The sequence below is a fragment of the Trichechus manatus genome, unplaced genomic scaffold (assembly GCF_000243295.1).
Source record: "Trichechus manatus latirostris isolate Lorelei unplaced genomic scaffold, TriManLat1.0 scaffold00063, whole genome shotgun sequence".
In the NCBI taxonomy this organism is placed as follows: Eukaryota; Metazoa; Chordata; class Mammalia; order Sirenia; family Trichechidae; genus Trichechus; species Trichechus manatus.
In genome coordinates this window covers 8,271,399-8,293,091 of record NW_004443999.1, presented here as the reverse complement: position 1 = coordinate 8,293,091, position 21,693 = coordinate 8,271,399, and the positions used below count along the sequence as shown (strand labels likewise).

The following is a 21,693-nucleotide window of genomic DNA, read 5'->3' as shown; positions in this document are numbered from 1 at the left end:
TCAAGGAAGCTTATCGGGGGGCCACTACAGCCCAGGGACAGGAGGGGCTTTGTACTGTTGTCCTGGGTTCTAGGCAGAGGTGCTGCCACCAGAACTGGGCCCTGAGAGGGGAGCAGCTGCCAGAAGGATGTGAGCAGATTCTAGACAAAGGAAAAATAAGCAAAGGCAAGATGCAGCACCTTCATGGCATGTCCAGACAATGTTGAGTTTTCAGTGCAGGGGCAGGAAAGAAGCGAGGGACAGTGGGAAAGAGGAAGGGAGAGGGCATATCAAGATCTAGCTGATTGAAGGCTGCTCAAACAGGCCTCCAGAGAGAAACCTGCATTTGCAAGGAGCTTACAGTTCACAAACACATACTGTTTGCAAAACGTAAGGTGCTCTCCATCTGCCTAAGCTAAATATTTCTTCGGTGCCTACTATGCGCTAGCTACTGAACCAGGCCCTGGAGAATAAAAAATAAATAAAATATAATCTTAGCTGTCAAAAGCTAAAAACCCAATTTGGGAGAAAGAAACAATTATAATAAACAACTAATTCCTCCTTCCAATAAGCAACATCATGATAAATGGAGAAAATATTTAAGTTGTCACGGATTTCATTTTACTTGGATCCACAATCAATGCCCATGGAAGCAGAAGTCAAGAAATCAAACGACATTGCATTGGGCAAATCCACTGCAAAACCCCTCTTCAAAGTGTTAAAAAGCAAAGATGACACCTTGAAGACTAAGATGAGCCTGACCCAAGCCACAGTGTTATCAATGGCCTCATATGCATGCGAAAGCTGGAAAATGAATAAGGAAGACCAAAGAAGAACTGATGCATTTGAATTACGGTGTTGGCTAAGAATACTGAATATACCATGGACTGCCAAAAAAACGAATAAATCTGTCTCGGAAGAAGTACAGTCAGAATGCTCCTTAGAAGCAAGGAGGGTGAGACTCTGTCTCACATTCTTTGGACATATTACCAGGAGGGATCAATCCCTGGAGAAGGACCTCATGCTTGGTAAAGTAGAGGGCCAGCAAAAAAGAGGAAAACCCTCAATGAGATGGACTGACACAGTGGCTGCAACAATGAGCTCAAACACAGCAATGATTGTGAGGATGGCACAGGATCGGGCAGTGTTTCATTCTGTTGTACATGGGGTCGTCAATTTGGCAGCACCTAACAATAACATAGCCCGCTTCCCTTCCTTCTTACTCCCCAGGAGTCACGGACCCACCAGGCTTGCAGGCCCACCAAAGAAGGAAAACGATCTGCTGGTGGATCAGGCAGAGGTTCTGAGTTAGAAAGGCCTCCCGAAGGAGATGAGGACTTAAAGAATGAGCAGGAGTCGCCCAGATTTGGGTGAGGATGGGGCAGGGAAGCATCTCGGGAGAGGGGCCCTGGAGCAAAGGCACAGAAGCACACAGGCTGCTTGCTGGCGCACAGGAGAAGCACAGCTGCTGTGAGGAATAGGGAATGGCCAGGTGCGGCTGGAGAGACAGGACCGGATCATGGAGGACTCAGTGTAACACCTTACAAAGGGACTGGAAATTGTGTTAAGGAGGCCGGGATCTCATTCCACAGGCAACTGCAGATCAAATGTTTTCAAGCAGGGGAGATATTTGTCTAGTTCTGTGTCTTAGCAGAAACACCCTGCCACAGGGTGGAGAGCAGGGGATGTGGAGGTGCTGGTGCATTGCTTCAGAAGAAAAGGCCTACGCAGGGGCTGTGCAGATGAGGACAAAGCAACAGGTATAGGAGGGCTGCCCAGGCTAAGGGTGCCTCTTCAATCCCTGTTATGGACTGAACTGTATCCCCCAAAAATATGTGTTGTAAATCCTAACCTGGTTATAATCCCATTTGGGAATGAGTTTTCTGTTACATTGATGAGTCAGGATTAGTGTACGGGGTGTCTTGAGTTAATCTCTTACAAGAGAGAAAAGAAGCTGGTTACACAAGCAGAGACGGAGGAAGAAAGATGCCAAGCCACATGAAGGTCGCCCAGGAGCAGAAACTCAAAGAGACAAGGACCTTCCTCCAGAGCTGACAGAGAGAGAAAAGCTTCCCTAGAGCTGGCACCCTGAATTCAGACTTTCAGCCTCTAAACCGTAAGAAAATAAACTTCTGTTCGTTAAAGCCACCTGTCTGTGGCATTTCTGTTGTAGTAGCGCTAGATAACTAAGATAACCCACACACACACTGTGCCCACACTTTATGTCATGAAAACAACATACCCTTTCCCACAACAGAAGTGAGTAACCTATGTGTGGAATCCCTGGGTGGTGCAAACAATTAACAGGCTCTGCTGTTAACTGAAAGGTTGAAGTTACAGTCCACCCACAGGTGCCTCAGAAGAAAGGCCTGGCGATCTACCTCTGAAAAATCAGCCATTGAGAACCCTTATGGAGCACAGTTTTCTGACACACATGGGGTTGCCACGACTCAGAGTCAATTCAACAGCAACTTTTTTTTTTTTAATAGACCCTATGTATGCTGTGTTTTTAACAGGATTTCCATTCCCATTTGATGTTTTATTGGCATTTTGCAACATGGCCTGATTTTTGATAAGAGTTTTCTTTTGCTCAGCTTTTTTTTAACAGCTTAAAAAAAAAAAAAAATCACATAGTATTTTTGTCATGGTACGGATAATAAAGACTAGATGCCCTCCACCTAGGGTGACCACGGTCTCAATTTACATCCTATGCCCAGACCTCCCATTCAATATAGCATTTGTTCCAGACAAAAGTGTCCCAGTTTAGATGATAAATTATATGTGTGCCCTTCTTCAACCTCAAGGTATGATCCAAAAGACAACCTCTTTCTCCACCACTGCTATTTTCCACATACACCAACTGCTCAAATGTTCAAGCGTCGCAATAGCTCAATGATCCAGTCTTCTTTGAACAAAGGTTCTTTTAATAAAGGTAGAACTGGCTCAAAGGAAGCTGGGAAACGATCTTGTATCCTAAGCGCTGGGTTGGGACAGGGAGAGCCAACAAGGAAAAGGGCATTTCAGGGCCAGGTCTCTCAAGGGCAAATCCGCATACTCAAACTGAGAGGTAGGCCTGTACCCAGGGCCCCACAAAATCCAGTCCTCCGAGCCAGAGCCTCAGGCAGCCTCCGAGGGGCAGAGCCCACCATAGGGAAATAGAGTGCTTTACCTGGCCCCCATCATCACCCACCTCCAACCACCACACCCACCATTACCCTGCCTCCCCCCCATACTCAGACCAAGTGACCGAGGCAACCTCCCCCCTGGAGACAAGGGAGAGGGAGTCCCAGAGACCATATAATCAGCTTGACAACAACATGTCTATATGGAGATCCTTCGGTGGCACAATCGGTTTGTGCTCAGCTACTAAAGGTTGGCAGTTCGAACCCACCCACAGGCACCGTAGAAGAAAGGCCTCTGCTTCTGTAAAGATCACAGCCAAGAAAACCCTACGGAGCAGTTCTGCTCTATCACATGGGGTCACTATGAGTTGAAACTGACAAGACGGCATTGGGTTTAGTGTGGTATTTTATGTCTATGTGAAGTCCCTGTGTGGCGCAATTGATTAAGCACTCCACTACTGACCAAAAGGTGGACGGCTCAAATCCACCCAGAGGCACCTCAGAAGAAAAGCCTGGCAGTCTGCTTCCAAAAGGTCACAGCTATCGAAAACTTTATTGAACAGTTCAACTCTGCACACATTGGGTCACTATGAGTCAGAATCGACTCGACAGCAACTTTTTTCTTTTTATGTCTATATAATCGCTAACACTTTCAAGTTTCTGACGATGCCTCTCATAAAAACTGTCCTTCCTTATCCATCCGTGATATTTTCTACAGCAGGGGTTCAAATTCCCATGCAGCCTTTTTTCTGTCAAGGAAAAAAGCGGCGGAAAGAAGACTCCATGAAAAGGCTTGGGGTGAGGGGGCACTTGCTGGTTGGGGCTCTGAAGGGCACAGAGAGAAGGTCTCTCCCCAATGGACAGTGGGGAACGCACTGCAAAACCTACACCTCTGACTGCCGCCTCTGATACCTGGGGAGCTGCCTGGCACTGGACCGCCCTGTGGGACTCTTCTCTGACTGTAGTATGCCAGTTACGGGGACACTGCCATGCTCATTTCACGCCGCTACTATGTCATAACCCACTGCCGCCGAGTTGATTCAGACTCATAGCGACCCTATAGGACAGAGTAGAACTGCCCCATAGGGTTTTCAAGGAGCAGCTGGTGGATTTGAACTGCTGACCTTTGGTTAGCAGCCGAGTTCTTAACCACTATGCCAGCAGGGCTCCTACGATGTCATAGGTGGTTTTTGCCAAGGATAACCTGGAGGAGCAATGCAGGTCAGTAGGCAAAGTCAACAGGCCATCAATGAGGCCACGCTAGAGAGGTGCCAGCACAGCATTAGCCTGCACCATCCTCTAATCCTGCTATCTTCCCCCACCCATTGGCAAACGGGTCGTTAAAGAACTATAGCACTTCAGAGAAAGCTGAAATCTGGAGTAGGGGAGAGGGGAGGGAGGGTGTGTGTATTTATTAATCTAAGAAAATGAGGACAAAACTAGGATTTGGAGTTTCTTACTCATTTTCTGACACTTGGCCCATTAGGCCACAATGTTATTTATCCGCCTAATTAACAGGAACTTATCTTGAAGGATTACCTATAATTCCTTTTTACCCTGCACCCCTAAAAAATGACCCTGCCCATTTTCATATAAATAGCAAAAAGTCAAGGCTCAGATTTGCTTGGTTCTCCTAAGATTTGGAGCCTAATTCCTCTGCCAATCTGAACCTCAGATCTTCTTACAGTGCTGAGAAATACAATCTGAATCAATCTCATTTTTTTATGAAGGGTTTCAGATAAAATAAAACAAAAACCCAATCAAGCTTAAAAAAACCTGAAAATTTTCTAAATCTAATGACTTCTTTCAAAACTATAAAATTCACTGAAAAGAACTATGAGCGTAATTGGCTTTTTTGATGAAAGAGCACAATCTGCTAGTCAACATGCAAATGTTTAAATCAAAAACAAATCTGCCCAGTCCTCTTCTTGGTGCTCAGGAAGCCACTAGAATGTAAGATACCTCCATCTCACCAACGAATTTCTAATCTAGTAACAGAAACAAGTGAAATATTAGAAAACTACTAGGCAATGCATATGCAAATGCTAAAATGACATTGTGCCCACTATGAGAGCTAAGAGTCCCTGAGTGGTACAGTTAACACGCTTAGCTGCTGACCGAAAGGTTGGAGGTTCAAGTCCCCCCAGACATATCTGGGAAGAAAGGCCTGGCAACCTACTTCCAAAAAATCAGTCATTGGAAACCCTATGAAGCACAGTTATACTCTAATATACACATGGTCATCATGAGTTGGAGTTGATTTGACAGCAACTGGAAAAAATCCATGGAAAAGGTTGAGAACCAGACTAACCCAAGATGATGGCAATCAGAACAGTAGCTACCTTTGAGAGTACTCACTGGGAAGAGGTTCGAGGGAGACTTCTGGAGAACAGGCAACGTTTTTTACCTTGATCTGGTGGTAGTTGCACAGGTGTACACACAGTAAAAATCTACAGACAGCTACCATTTACACACTTAACTTGTATGTAACTCAGTAAAAAGGTTTAGAGTAGAAAACCCTATGGAATACAGTTCTACACTGACACTCGTGGGTTTGCCGTGAGTTGGAGTTAACTCGGATGTAACTGTTTTTTTGGGTTTGGTACTGGAGCACTGTTGTTATCATATGCTGGTGAGTCAATTCCCATTCACAGAGACCCTGTACAACAGAGTAGAACTGCCCCAGAGAGTTTTCTTGGCTGTCATCTTTACGGGAGTTCATCACCTGGTCTTTTCTCCTGCGAAGCCACTGGGTGGATCTGAAACACTGACCTTTCAATTAGTGGCTGAGCACTTAACCACTGCACCACCTAGGGCTCCATACAAGGAGTCACACAAGGGCTTCTTGGTATGAGAGCTAAGAGGGATTAAAAGAGAAAAGAGACATGTGAGCTAATATTTCTTTGAAACGTTTCATGGAAAAGGCAGGAGATAAGATGGGCTTTTCATAGGTGTGGTGTGTGGACAGGTATTAAAAAAAAAAAACAACAACCCATTGTCATTAAGTCAGTTCTGACTCACAGAGACCCTACAGGACAGAGTAGAACTGCTCCATAGGGTTTCCAAAGCTGTAATCTTTACGGGAACAGAATGCCACATCTTTCTCCCACGGAACAGGCAGCTGGTGGGTTTGAACCGCCAACCCTTCAGTTAGCAGCTGAAGAGGGTGAATTTCAGGAAACAGTATTTCAGGTGGGTGGGCGGAATTCAGACTCCTGGAATCAACTAATGAGTCAACTGAAGGTACTGCTCTGAAACAAAAGGGGGGAAGCTTTGATTTCTCAGCCTGCGTCTCTAGTCCTGCCGAACCTTTGTGTTGGCACAGACACATGGTAAACCACTCAGTGTGACTTCAGTCAAAGGAGAAGGAACCGCCGTGTGGGACTGCTTCCTCCTTGGCCCTCACCAGCAGGACGGGCTGATGTCAGCGCCTGTGCGTGAGCATCCCGTGTACTGACACAGGAGCACCAAACAACGCACCCTTAGTCGGTCATTTGGGGCACACATAAGTACGGAATTTTGAAAACTATTTCACTGCCATTTAAATTGACATTGATTTTATTTTTTGGTAATTTCTCTACAAAATTTTAGTAATTTACCAATTTCTTTAATAAACACAAATAAAAATGTGCACAACACGTGGCAGGATGGAAAATAAAGAGGACTGCCAATCCAGCAGCAACATAGGGTTTCTGCTGGGGCTGCAGGGAGACAAGGTTAGCAGGTAGAATGAGGCCATGTTACTAAGGGTCTCCAAGGTCAGGCTGAGGCACTGAAACTAGAAATCACTGAGGGCAACAGTATGGGGGACGGAGATGATGACCAGTGATCCAATGGGATGAATCCAGCAGTAAGTAACTGTCCTCAGCAGTAACCAATGCCCTTACCCTCACTGTGAAACCCACGGGACACCCAGAGCTCTAGCCACCAAGTGAAAAGAAAAGGAGGAGACAGGAGGCCTGTTCTTGTCACTGTCTAACACTACTGGCACATGAGACCTGGGCAAGAAGTCGAACCTTTCTGGATGTAAGTGCTGTCACCTGTAGATCCAGAAGGCTGGACTAGAAAATCTCTAATGCGTCTTCTATATCTAAAGTTCACAAGGCCTTTGTTCTCCAAAATCTGGTTCAAATCCTAGTTCCAAGTGGCTCTAACCTCACCCTACTACCAGTCCAATAACTTAATGCAATACTTCACAGGCAGCCAACAGGGACCAAGAACTGATTTAAAGAGAGATATACAATACTCAGGAGCCTTGGTGGTGCAGTGGTTAAGAGCTCGGCTGCTAACCAAAAGGTCAGCAGTTTGAATCCACCAGCTGCTCTTTGGAAACCCTATGGGGCAGTTCTACTCTGTCCTGTAGGGTTGCTGTGAGTCGGAATCGACTCCATAGCAATGGGTTTTTTTGTTTTGTTTTTATGGGTACAATACTCAAACTAAAAAAGGTAAACACACAGACCAGACTGCTCTGCTGCTAGTGCTTCAGTAAAAGCCACAGGAATCACCAAATTCATCCAAAGCAGTAAACCTGTTTTTTAATTTTGATGAAAATACAGTCAGCAGAACATACACCCATTCATCAATTTCTACACGAACAGTTCGATGACATTGGTTACATTCTGCACATTATGTCACCATTCTCTCTCTCCCCATATTGTTTCACCACCATTGACGTAGACTCACTACCCCCTAAACTTCTCATCTATGCTTTGGAGTTACTGTAGACAATTTGATCTCACATAGATAATTCTTTAAAAGAGCGCAATAGTCATAGCAAACATGCTTTAAGAATTTAGTTAAGTGTTGCTTAGTTTAAAGATGGTTTTACGGGATAATTTTGGTTCCTGGTCAAGCAGTGGAGCGCTGGTGGCACAGTGATTAAGAGCTCGGCTGCTAATCAGAAGGTCGGCAATTTGAATCCACCAGTCGCCCTCTGGAAACCCTACGGGGCAGTTCTACTCTGTCCTATAGGGTCGCCATGAGTCGGAATCAACTAGACTGCAATGGGTTTGGTTTTTGTTTTTTGGAGGGTCAAGTAGTAAACCTCTTAATTCAGATAACACATGCTAGTAATAGAATGACACTTCTATGTTTTCCTAAGTTAGGGTTTCTTTTTTTTTTTTTAGCTTTTGGGTTTTTTTTTTTTAACTGATATATTGAAATAAGCACAGCCATACTCCCAAGTTGTATTTTTCTACTGAGAAAAATAAAAAACATCAGAATCTAATTCCCCTATGAAATCTGCCCATGAGATCTGTCCAAGCCTGCTAACTAGTATTGTGATATGAGGTGTAGACCTCCTGCTCAAAATGTGGCTGGACCAGCTGCATCAGCACCGTCTTCTAAACCAGAACCCCTGGAGGTGGGCCCAGCCATCTTTCTTGTAAGCCCCCTCAGGGGATTCTGACATTCGCCTACATTTGAAAAGTGCTTCCCAAGCTCTTCAGAAGCTCACCATAAACAAAGCATACATACCTGGCTCCAAAGATGTCCTTCTTGGCGAGATCAATTCCAGAAACAACTTTTACTCTGAGAATACGTGACTCTCCCTGTTGGAAGAAAAAAATAAAAAATAAAAAAACTGATCCTTCAGTAAAAAAAATCTGATCTTTCCTACCCAATATTTAAAGGCAACGATTTCTACTCAGTCTAGTACAAATGAATTCAAGGATAGGGAATTCTTCCTTACACTGAACTTCAAACAACATCCCCAGTGCACAATTCGATGACTCTAGAACTACAGAGCAGCCAGACTAATTAAGCACAAGTTTAATTCAAATTAGGTCATTAAGATCAATTAATGATTTCTGCTGCTGAAAGAAAATGTTTCCCCGCTGTACCAAGAACACAGCTGCATATACGAAGCCACCTAGACAAACGGGCAAGTGCAACAAGGTACCAAAAATTTAATAATTTTTCCTCTGACATTTATATACATGTGTGTGAAGCATAGGATAAAAAAGAATTCAAAGTGATAAAATATTTCCTCAAAATTACAGTGCTTTTCAAAAGGTCAGTGTTAGCAAGCAAAAAATAATTCAATTCCAGTAAAAAGAAACAAAAAGCATCATCCTAAATGAAAGTCATCCCAAACAATCTCAGAGCTCAACATTCATTCGTTCATCCAGTTTTTTCTTTATCCCCATATTTCCTAAGCAGCTCCTATGCACTGGACATTGGACTAGGCCTTGAAATATGGACATGAACATGGTCACGGTTTACTGAGGGTGACAAGCAGACCAACAATACAGCATTCTGTGACAGCAGCATGCCAAAGGGCATGGATTGGAGAAGCATTTAAGGCTGAAGGCATACTGGGAGGACATCCGGAGAGATGAGATGGCTTAGGGGGAGGAGGCAGGCAGAAGTCTGGAACTGGAATTTCCAGCTTGGGTCACTGAGTGTTAACATAAATCGAAATAGAGGATTAAGTTGACATAGAAAATAAAACCAAACCTGCTGCCGTCAAGTCAATTCAAGTTGACATCAAAGAACCTATTCAACAACCTATTTAATTAGAGATGCCTGGGAGCCCTGGTGGCACAGTGGTTATAAGCTCAGCTGCTAACCAAAAGGTCAGCAATTTGAATCCACCAGCAGCTCCTTGGAAACCCTACAAGGCAGTTCTACTCTGTCCTATAGGATCACTATGAGTCAGAATCAACACGACAGCAACTATGGGTTTGTTGTTTTTTTATTTTTTTATTTTTTTTTGGTCTGGGGTTAGAGACTTATGCGTTATCAGTACAGAGCTGGTAACTGGCAATTTCAGCTAAAGATCTGGGAACAGTTATTCAAGAAAAGTGAAAAGAAACTATGACTAGGGATGGAGCCCTTGGGAATATAAGAATTGAGGGGCAAGAGGGAAATAATATAAAATTCATCTGCCCAATACGGTTAGTCAAGACCAAGGTGAGGGAAAGAAAACCTAAATGGTTATGTACGTCAAAGGAGAGAGTGGCAGGGCAAAATTGACGAGAACAGGATGCTGGTCCTTTGTCAATTAGCCACACAGATCAAACATGCATCCATGCAACCTGAACCTATGCTTGAGATAATTTACACTCCAATGTTCTTCCATCCATTCAACCACTCATCCAACCATCTATCGCTGACACAAGGCAAACACAGTGGGGGATATAAATATGTTAAAGACGTGGTTCTCAACTTATTTGTGCTTGTGGTCTCTTTTCAAACACAGCGTGTATTCAAGTTTGGAAGGACTGAGATGTCTGACAACCTTTGTGAAAGGATTAAGAGACTCAAAGCAACAGCAGAAAGTCAGGGATAACTCAAGGGTTCCATTCCCGGCTAGTGCATCTCATGCACAGCCACTCCCCATCTGTCAGCGGAGACTAGTGTGTTGCTATGGTGCTTAACAGTTTCAGTGGAACTTCTAGACTAAGACGGACTAGGAAGAAAGGCCTGGTGGGTCTACTTCTGGAAATCAGCCAATGAAAACCCTATGGATCACAACAGTCTGATCTGCAGCCCTGCAGATGGTGCAGGACTGAGCAACACCTTGTTCTGTTGTGCGTAGGATAGCCATGAGTTGTGGGCTGACTGACAGCAGCTAATAACAACAACAAGACCCTTTTATCTAGTCTGCCCCCTTGGTCTCTTGAAACTTACATGTATTTCTAAAATGACTACCTGAACAAAAATGAACAAATTTCATTTTGTTCAAAAATGAATAAAATTCTAGGTTCTTTTTCAGGCAATTCATAAAGGCATAGTGCTGCATGTCTGGAAGATGTGACAAGGATTGTGTTATGTAACATGCAGGCAACAGCTCGGAGGTGAAGAGTGGAGAGGGCATTTATTGAGCACTTACTGTTTATTTATAAGCAGCCATTAAAGGAAATTTCACTTCTCCCTGAAGTTCAAGGGGCAGGGGAGCAGGAAGGAGCATGCTGCTCTATAAAAATAATTCTTGCACACAGGCTTTCGACATCGGTAGAAATGTCTTATCTTTGTTTCCTCAAAATAAAAAGTCTAAAGAAAGATAAGCCGCCACCGTCACTCCCTGAGGAAACACATGACCGGGTGTGACTGATTTATCAGATTCAATGGTCCCAAGCCGAGCACTGTACTTTCTGAACCATTTTATTGCTTTCATAAAATCTGTGCATGACATTTTGGTCCCCGGTTATGACTCCAGTAAAATTAAATATTTAACTAAGGTTGCTTAGACGATGAAAACAGTATCCTGAGATTGACAGTACAACATAGAGCACACAAAAGCAGAAAGAGTGGGTCTGACCTCAGGTATTCTCAGAATTTTCAGTATCTCTTCCCATCATTATCCATCTCATCTTTTGCACTCTTACTGAATGACAAGTACGATGTGATGCACTTTACATATGTTTTTCTTTTCCACTTAATTTTCTAACTCTTTATCAAGATAAACAACAAGATAAGGTACCCAAGTCACAAATGACAGCGGCATATAGGAAGTGTCAACTTATAAACAGATGGTATTCTGAAGGCTCCCTTTGTTAAGACAGTTGTTTGGAATTCACTAGCTCTAGTGGAGCAATAGTTAAGTGCTTAGCTGCCAAGTGAAAGGTTGGCAGTTTGAACCCACCCAGACACTCTGCAGGAGAAAGACTTGGTGATCTGCTTCCAAAATTACAGTCAAGAAAACCCTAAAGAGCAGTCCTACTCTGTCACATAGGATCATTATGAGTCGGAATCAACTTGACAGCATTCCACATCAACAAGTTCATATAAACTGTGTATAAGTGGTTATCGGATACCCATGTCCATCCACAAAACTATTAAAAACAACATGATGGAACAAAAATTATTTCTAAGGTAGAATAAATTTCAAGTTCAAACTCAAAACTCAAGATACTAGAATTTACTTCTTCTAATGACTTTGTGGATCATAACAAATTACGGATAACACTGCAAAGAATGGGAATTCCAGAACACTTAATTGTGCTCACAAAGAACCTGTACATAGCTCAAGAGGCATTCGTTCAAACAGAAAACAGGGATACCGCGTGGTTTAAAGTCAGGAAAGGTTTGCATCAGGGTTGTATCCTTTCACCATATTTATTCAGTCTGTATGCTGAGCAAATAATCCAAGAAGCTAGACTACATGAAGAAGAATGGGGCAGGATTGGAGGAAGACTCATTTAACAACCATGCTTGCTGAAAGTAAAGAGGACTTGAAGCACTTACTGATGAAGATCAAAGACTACAGCCTTCAGTATGGATTGCACCCTCAACATAAAGAAAACAAAAATCCTCACAACTGGACCAATAAGCCACATCATGATAAATGGAGAAAATACTGAAGGTGTCAAGGATTTCATTTTACTTGGATCCACAATCAACACCCATGGAAGTAGCAATCAAGAAATCGAAAGACGTATTGCACTAGGCAAGTCTGCTGCAAAAGAGCTCTTGAAAGTGTTAAAAAGCAAAGGTGTCACTTTGAGGACTAAGGTGCGCCTGACCCAATCCATGGCGTTTTCAATCGTCTCATATGCATGCGAAAGCTGTGCAATGAATAAGGAAGATTGAAGAACTGGTATCTTTGAGTTGTGGTGTTGCAAACAAATCTGTCTTGGAAGAAGTACACCCAGAATGCTTCTTAGAAGCAAGGACGGTGAGACTTCGTCTCACATACTTTGGACATGTTATCCAGAAGGATCAGTCCCTGGAAAAGGACATCATGCTTTGTAAAGTAGAGGGTCAGCGAAAAAGAGCAACACCCTCAACGAGATGGACAGATACGGTGGCTGCAACAATGGGCTCAAGCATAACAACGATTGTGAAGACAGTGCAGCGCCTGGCAGTGTTTCATTCTGTTGTACATAGGGTCACTATGAGTCAGAACTGACTCGACAGCACCTAACAACGACTTTGTCTTAAGAAAGTAATTTGTTTTATCTTTTATCACCACTCTTCACAATGGCAGCTGATTTCCCAAAAATAAGGCACTATCTGGGTTGGGAAAATAGTGTTCATTCCCTGCAGAAGCCTTTGTGACCCTGGTATCACATATGCCAGCTATTCATGTGGACAAGGAAGTCCTAAGCCAGGGAGTACCTGCATCTTGGTCTTTCTCCTGTTAATTTAATTTACATATTTACCTTCCACATTCTAAAGTATATTTATAGCTCTAGCTATTGCCTATAACACTTGCAGGATCTCAATCCTTGGATTAAAAAAGACGACAACTATTTTTTCTACCACTGAAGTATCTAAGTTACGTATAAATCACTTCAGTTGCTTGAAAGAATAAATAAGTTAACATATAGAAAGCACCCACAGTAGGAACTGTTAATCCTCCCAATCCTACCTGCTCTCGCCCAACCTTGAGCCAGGATCCCATTTCATACATCTTGTAAAAATCTCCTACACTGCCTCCATATTCCTGTCATCTGTACCTCTTCCTATATCCTGTCCTCTTCACTTTCTGCCTTCTCCACCCCAATTCCTCCCCTCTAAACCCTATCCCCTCTTCATTCTCTTGGTGGGTTGCCTGACCTTACACTGCTTCCTGCCTAAATCCCTCCCAACCTTTATCTCCCTCTCTCTCTTAGTTCTTCACTTTTACCTTCTGTTCTAGATTGAACTGTGGCCCCCAAAATATGTGTTGTAAATTCTAACCCCTATAGTGGTTACAATCCCATTCAGGAATGGGTTTTGTTATGTTAATGAGCCCTCCAGTCAATTCCAACTCATAGCAATCCTAGAGGACAGAGTAGAACTGCCCCATAGGGTTTCCAAGGAGCAGCTGGTGGGTTCAAACTGCCAACCTTTCGGTTAGCAGCCAAGCACTTAACCATTGTGCCACCTGGGCTCTTTTTTTGAGATATAAAACAGATTAAACAAGCAAGCAAGGGAGCAGAGATGGAAGAAGATAAACGCCATGCCACATGAAGATGACCAAGGAACCAAGGAACAAGGACCGTCCCTCAGAGCTGACAGAGAAAGAAAGCCTCTCCCTAGAGCTGGCGTCCCGAATTCAGACTTCTAACCTGAACTGTGAGAATAAATTTCTGTGTGTTAAAGCCGCACTTGTAGTATGTCTGTTATAGCAGCACTAGATAACTATAACTAAGATACCTACCTTCTAATTACACATTCAAGAAAAATGTGCTGAGTGACCACAGTGTTCAAGGCACTGTGCTAGGGGAAAGAAGGAGTGCAAAGCTGAACAAGTCGTACTATTCTCTGCCTCCAGGGACTTATACTCAACTGTGGGGTTAGATAAACACAATTACCTGTAATATCAGGGTGGAAAATGAGACTAGCCCAATGCCAAGACTACATGTCCAGCTGAAGCTCAGAAAACACTGATTACAGCAAACAAACCCAATCCACAGAACTCTATGTTGTGACTGTCTGTTTACCACAGTCAGGCCCACACGGAGTAAATGGTATAGTGTCAGTCATACAACATTCCATACAAGAGAAATACCATGCACAGTGGGGAAAAAGGAGGAAGTGCATTTCAGACAAAGGAAGGCATGGGGTCACCTCACAAAGCAAGGGAGAGAAAGCTGGTGTGCTGGGTGGGGCCAGCATGAGGGAGAAGCAGGGAGAAGAGGAGATGGAGGAGTTGGCTGGACCTGGCTTCTCCTCGGTGCACACAAACACGGCTCAGCAGGTGAGTGACAAGCTCAGGGGTGCTGTCATCCTGAATGACAAGAACAGAGGGCAGGCTAAAGGGAGGCAAGCCCAGGGGCAGGAAGACAAGGACATAATTACAGGGTCTGTTTTACCTCTGGCAGAGGACTGGCTCTAAAGCGATTCCCAGGTGGAACAGCATGGCCTGGTGACAGATCAGATCTGCAAGGCCAAGGGGAAGGAGTCAACTTCAGTTTCCAGTTTAAGTGGGAGTGGAGGCTGATGCTATTAGCTGATAGAATATAAAGGAAGAAGAGTGGGTCTTGGGCTAAGGGAAATCAAAGAATGTGGGTTTCTTGAATTTGAGGTTATCTTCCCAAAAGTCTTGGAGTCAATTAGAAGTTGAAAACCAGAGCTCAGTACAGAGATCAGAAATGGACACCCTTTATAGAAAACAAAAAATTGCAGGTGAGGTTGTAGGCAGACTGGAAGTCTTATATACTGCTGGTGGGATTGTAAAACGGTAAAATCACTGTGGAAAACGGTGTGGCGCTTCCTCAGAAAGCTAGAAATAGAAATACCATATGATCCAGCAATCCCACTCTTAGGCATATATTTTAAAGATGTAAGAGCAGTGACACAAATAGACACATGCACACCCATGTTTAACCTAGGTATCCATCAACGGATGAATGGATAAACAAAATGTGGTACATACATACAATGGAAAACTACACTACAGCAAAGAATAACTATGAGTACGAAACATAACATGGATCAATTTGGAGGATGTCATGCTGAGTGAAATAAGTCAATCACAAAAGGACAAATACTATATGATACCACTTTTGTAAAGAGTCAAGAATAAGTTTACATACAGAAGGCAACGTTCTTTGATGGTTACCAGGGTGAACGAAAGGTAATAACACAATATGCGCGTAGGCAACACAGTGTGACCAAGGTAAATGAAGACACTGAGAGGTATGTAAGAATAAAGGGCAACTATGGAAAATGCAAAGATGTCACCCTGAGGACTAAGGTGTGCGTGACCCAACCCACGGTATTTTCAATCACCTCATTAGCATGCGAAAGCTGGACAATAAATAAGGAAGACTGAAGAAGAACTGATGTACATGAATTAGGGTGTTGGCAAAGAATACTGAATATACCAGGGACTGCCAGAAGAAGTACAGCAAGAATGCTCCTTAGAAGCAAGGATGTGAGACTTTGTCTCACGTCCTTTGGACATGTCAGCAGGAAGCATCAATCCTTGGAGAAGGACATTATGCTTGGTAAATTAGATGGTCAGAGAAAGAGAGGAAGACCATCAACATGATGGATGGACACAGAGGTTGCAACAATGAGCTCAAACATAGCAACAATTGTGAAGAAGGTACAGGACGGGACAGTGCTTCGTTCTGTTGTACATAGGGTCGTTATGAGTCAGAACCAACTCAATGGCACCTAGTAACAACAACACAGTAAATGCTGTAACATAAAATTCTGCAACAATAGTAACAACAACCAAAAATTTGTGAATGGTTACACAGGTAGATATGTATGCTATATAGATATGGAAGGGCATATGGGAGTACGTGTGTGCATACAAAGGTACAGTTGTGGGTATTTGTATATACATATTTGTATGTGCTGCATATGTATTCACATACATAATAGCATAGATAAGGGGTACAATTATGGAAACTTCCTGGACATATCCAAACACTTCATGTGACTGAGTTACTGGGTTTGAAGGCTCAGGACCATAGTTTTGGGGGACAGCTAGGTCAACTGGCATAACATAGTTCATAAAGATAACGTTCTACATCCTAATTTGGTGAGTAGTGTCTGGGGTCTTAAAACCTTGCAAGCGGCCACCTAAGACACAACTGTTGGTCTCCTCCCGTCTAGAGCAAAGGAGAATAAAGGAAACCAAAGACTCAAGGAAATAATTAGTCCAAAGGGCTAACAGCCCACATGAACCACAGCCTCCTGTAAAGCTAAGATCAGAAGAACTAGATGGTGCCCGGCTACCATTACTGACAGCTCTGACCAGGGACACAACAGAAAGTCCTCGTTAGAATGTGGGAAAAAATGTAGAACAAAGCTCAAATTCATAAAAAAGACTAGACTTACTGGGCTGATAGAGACTGGAGGAACCCCTGAGACTACTGCCCTGCAAAACCTTCTTAACCTGGAACTGAAGCCACTCCCAGAGGTCACCTTTCAGCCAAACAATAGATTGGCCTATAATAAACAGTAACACCAGTGAGGAATATGCTCCTTAGAACAATCAACTATACAAGACCAAATAAGCAACATTTACCCATAAGCAAAGACGAGACAGCAAGGAGGGGCAGGGAAACCGGATAGATGGAAACAAGGAAGGCAGGGTAGAAATGGGGAGAGTGCTGACGCATTGCGGGGGTATCAACCAATGTCACAGAACAATCTGTGCATGAATTGTTGAATGGAAACTAATTTGCTGGGTAAACTTTCACCTAAAACACAACAAAATGTTCAGAAAAAGAAAGAAGAGAAACAAATACCGCTTGCCCATTCGGAAGGCCTGGCTCCTCCCTCAGCCTTCCTTCAGACTGAACATTTATTCCAGCACTTAAGTAATAAATCAATGTAGTGTTTTTTCTTATAGATAAGTCTTATTTTCTCAACTAGATTCTAAGGTTGCAATGTCCAATATGGTAGCCACTTGCCACAAGCGGCTATCTGAATTGAAATTCATTAAAAATTAAAAGTTCAGTTCTTTGGTAACGCTAACCACATTTCAAGTGTTCAATAGCCCCATGTGCCTACTTGCCACCTACTGTATTGGACAGAGCAGATATAGACACATTTCCATCATCACAGAACATTCTATTAGACAGTACCACTCAATAAAGGAATACAGCAGGATGTGAATAACTGGGAGGGGGGCAGGGAGGCAGGCAGGGAGACAGACCAGCCCACCTTGAACCAGCTGTAACTGAGAACACTTCAGAAGTTTTAAACTATGGAGTTCAGCTATCTGGAAATGAGCCAGGTTTTACTGTCATCAAATGTGCCACTGTCAAGATTTCCTCTGAAATAGTAAAGAAGATTGGCATGCAAAGTAAGTGTCTATAAATTAATAACTAAAGTCTAATAATGCAAAGATTGTATAGTGTAGTACAATCTTGTTGTGTCTGGATGTCTTTAAAATCCCTATACAAATATAGGAACAGTGGCAAAGGTGGCTTGAAAACGAGGAGTATATAAAGGATCAAGGAGTTTTAGATGGTATATCCAACAACACTGGTCACTAGCTAACATGGTTGCTAAATCTTGCATGGTATTCACAGAAAAAGTGCTGGGGCAAGAAAGTAGGTAAAATCCCAAAGGGGCTCACGATCCCTTTAAGAGAACCACTGATACACTGAGAAATACCCAGATGGGAAAGGCTGTAGGAGGTGAGAACTCCCTTAACTGAGGAACAGCTGAAGGAAAGGGGAAGCTACTTAGAAGGGCCCTGTGGAGTGAAGACAGACCAGTTCCTGAGTGTGAACTGAAGGAGAAGCAGACTGCAAGACAATGGGAGGGAGGTTTAACAATGCCACCTACCTAGCAAGGTGCTGGGAGGTCCAACTGCAGCCTCATCTGCCCCAGGAAGGCAAGGATGCTGTAGATCAATTCCAATGGATTCGAGCGCCCGTGAGATTTCTATCAATCTTAATGCCCATTCCACATCACTTGCACTGAATCAAGCATATGTCTCTTATGCCGCCACCCACAGCTCCACTACTAAATACTGTCACGAGCCGTGCCTTAAAAGTGGAAGCATTTCATTTCCTTGTATACGTGATATTACATGTCTTTGTTTATGACTTTCGAATAGAGTACACCTACGGCATTTGAGGTGGTTACCCTCAGTTCAAGGAGCCCTGGTGGCACAATGGTTAAGAGCTCAGCTGCTAACAGAAAGGCTGCCAGTTCGAACTCACCCAGCGGCTCTAGGTGAGCAGGACCTGGCAATCTGCTCCCGTAAAGACTGCAGCCTAGGAAACCCTATGGGACAACTCTACTCTGTCACATGGGATTGCTATGAGTCGGAACTGACTCGACGGCACCTAACAACAACGAACCTGAGTTCATTGTAGGTACCACTATTCCACATCATTTCACTCATAAAATGCATCACTGAAGAAGAGATGAGTAATCAGGTGGGCTGATGGACTGCTAGTGGGTGGTGGCTAGACTCAGTCACATGCTACATGACATGCTCACCCCCGTGGGCCTCACATAAACATGACTCAAACTTATGCCTCAACAAGAATGCAAATTCTCCCACATGTGGATGGATTTTTAGAGTGGCTCTCAACCAGAAATGTTAAATCCTCAAGGACCAAGAATCCACAGTAATTCAGTGATTATGGGGAAGGGGAGAGCAGGGTGTCATTAAGCGGAGTCCATTAAATGAATGAGCCAGCAAGAGTTCCAGCAAGAATACAGTCACTCTCTTCCAGTAATTAAAAAGTCTCTCTTTACCAGAAGAGTTGGTAAGACTCCACGTAGAAGGTCTTCAAAGAATCCATTTATCAATGGTTCGTTTGTTCTGAACCTCTAATCATAAGACAGGAAACATTTTTAAGCTCCTCCAAGATCACCAAGACAAGAATTATCTTGTGTTTATAGTTCTAAAAATGATCATAATAAACAATGCCACTTTGTTAAAAGCCAAAAATCATAGCTCAGAATCTAAAACTCTAGATTTTTTCATGACAGTCAGCACTCTGACCTCTTGCAATTCAGGGAAGTCTGCACTTCTGGATGGGTTATGTGGTTTGAACAGAAGGCACAGGAAGAGGTCAGGGTTTGCTGGGGCAGTGGCTGCACAGGGCCCTCACAAAAAGGCATTCCCGGGTGAATTCACTGAGCTTCCTGTTCTGGGTCTCACTGAGCAGGATCTGAAATGTGGCTTGTGTCAGTTTGCCAGGAGCTCCCAGTGTCTGGGAGAAGACAACACAGGAACAAAGCTCAAAAGAAACTCAAAAGTGTTGAGTTTTGCATTCTACCATGGATCTGAAGGCTCAGGCGACCATCAGGGCATCTTTACTCCACAGGCAAATCAAACAGCTTCCTGCTATCACTGCAACGCCGCGTGGTGGGCACACACTCCGAATAAGGGGCTTAGCTTGATTATTCAACTGCTTGCTGTACCATCTCCAAACAGGAGACAGATCCCTGCCACTGGATCCCCAGTGCTCTAGTCCCCAGCCCTGGACAGACTGTCAAGGAATTTCCACTTCCTCTGCTCCAGACCAAGCATTCCCTGTCCATTCCCAGTCTCTGTCCTGACAGTGCAATGCAACGGGTACCGTATCCCCCTCGATAAACTGCAGTCAAATTCCTGAGAGCTCATCCAAGTCACCTGCACTAGAATTCTGGATGTGCCCAAACTCTTCAGTCACATATTTACTGATAATTTCTTGGCTCATCCCCATAAACATCTTATTCACTACTAGCTTCGCCCTCAGAAGACTATTCCTAACTCCTGGGTATGATGATACCCTTGTACAATAACCAGTCATTCACATGCTAAAGTAAGAATCCTTCCTGAGTTAATGTTAACTGACCAAAGTAGAGGGCCCTGGTGCCACAGCGGTTAAGAGCTCAGCTCCTAACCAAAAGGTCAGCAGTTTGAATCCACCAGCTACTCCTTGGAAATCCTATGGGGCAGTTCTACTCTGTCCTATAGGATTGCTATGAGTTGGAATCAACTTGACGGCAACAGGTTTGGTTTTGGTTTCGGAGAAGACAGGAGTCTCCGGGCAGTGCAAACGGTTAAGTGCTCAGTTGCTCACTGAATGTTTGGAGGTTCGAGTCCACCCAGAGGTGGACAGCCTGGCAATCTACTTCTGAAAACTAGCCACTGAACATCCTATGGAGCACAGTTCTACTCTAACACACAGCGGTCGCCATGAGTTGGTATCAACTTGACAGGGACTGGTTTTGTTTTGTTTGGGCAGGGGGGAGAAGATGCCCAGGAGAATTGAGGCCTGGAAACACTGAGGAACTGAGAAGGTAACGGGCTTCCAAGCTCAACAAACTGGTTCTACCAAATCACATCCTACAATTCCTGAGAGAAACTATCAGTAAAAAACCCAAGCCCATTGCCATTGAGCTGATTCCAACCCACAGCAACCCTATAGGACAGAATAGAACTGCCCTCTAGGGTTTCCAAGACTGTACTCTCTATGGGAGCACACTGCCACATCTCTCTCCTATGGAACAGCTGGTATGTTTTAACTGCTGACCTTCTGGTTAGCACTCTATCACTTAACCACTGCACCACCAGGGCTTCCTGAAACTAAATGTAATTCAAGTGAATTCCAGAGGTCAGAGATAACTAAATGTCCCAATATATAAAAAAAAAAGAAAAAGGATTCTCTAAATTACACACACTACACTTTAAAGCAATCCACTGCTAATGAAAAGGTTGGCAGTGCAAAATCACTAGTGGCTCCGCAGGGGAAAGATGTGGCAGTCTGCTACTGCAGACATTTACAGCCTTGGAAACCCTATGTGGTCGCTGTGAGTCGGAATCTACTTGACGGCAGTGGGTACCCTTATGACAGTAATAACCCTCTCCCAGAACCAACAGTTCGCTACTTTGGCTCAGCTCTCCCACCTGTCTGTTAGGTGCCCTTAAATATCACATTTTCTGAAAAGTCTTCCAGGGCTCCTAGACTAGGTTAGGTCCTCTTACAGTAAGCTTCCACAGTAGCCTATAGTTTTCCTCTTACCCTTTATGTTGCTTTTGGGAAAAAAAAAAAGACTTCAGTTTTTAGAGCAGTTTTAGTTTTTATCAATTGTGCAGAAACTACAGAGTTCCCATATCTCCCTCCCCTCTGTTTTATTTCTTCTATTAACGTCTTGCATTCCTGTGATATATTTGTTGCAAGTGATGAACCCATAAGGATACATTAGTATTAACTAAAGTCCACAGTGTACATTATGATTGACTGTG

The 21,693-nt window shown here is 43.6% G+C and overlaps 1 protein-coding gene across 3 annotated transcripts in view; it reads right to left on the bottom strand.

The window, feature by feature from the left end:
* Positions 1-21,693, bottom strand: part of NEDD4L (NEDD4 like E3 ubiquitin protein ligase) — a 379,907-nt gene that overhangs the window by 247,382 nt on the left and 110,832 nt on the right. For all 3 annotated transcript variants that reach the window (XM_004379262.3, XM_004379263.2, XM_023733989.1), the window contains exon 2: positions 8,577-8,650. In XM_004379262.3, the coding sequence (XP_004379319.1) occupies positions 8,577-8,650 (74 nt within the window). The remainder of the gene's footprint in view (positions 1-8,576; positions 8,651-21,693) is intronic.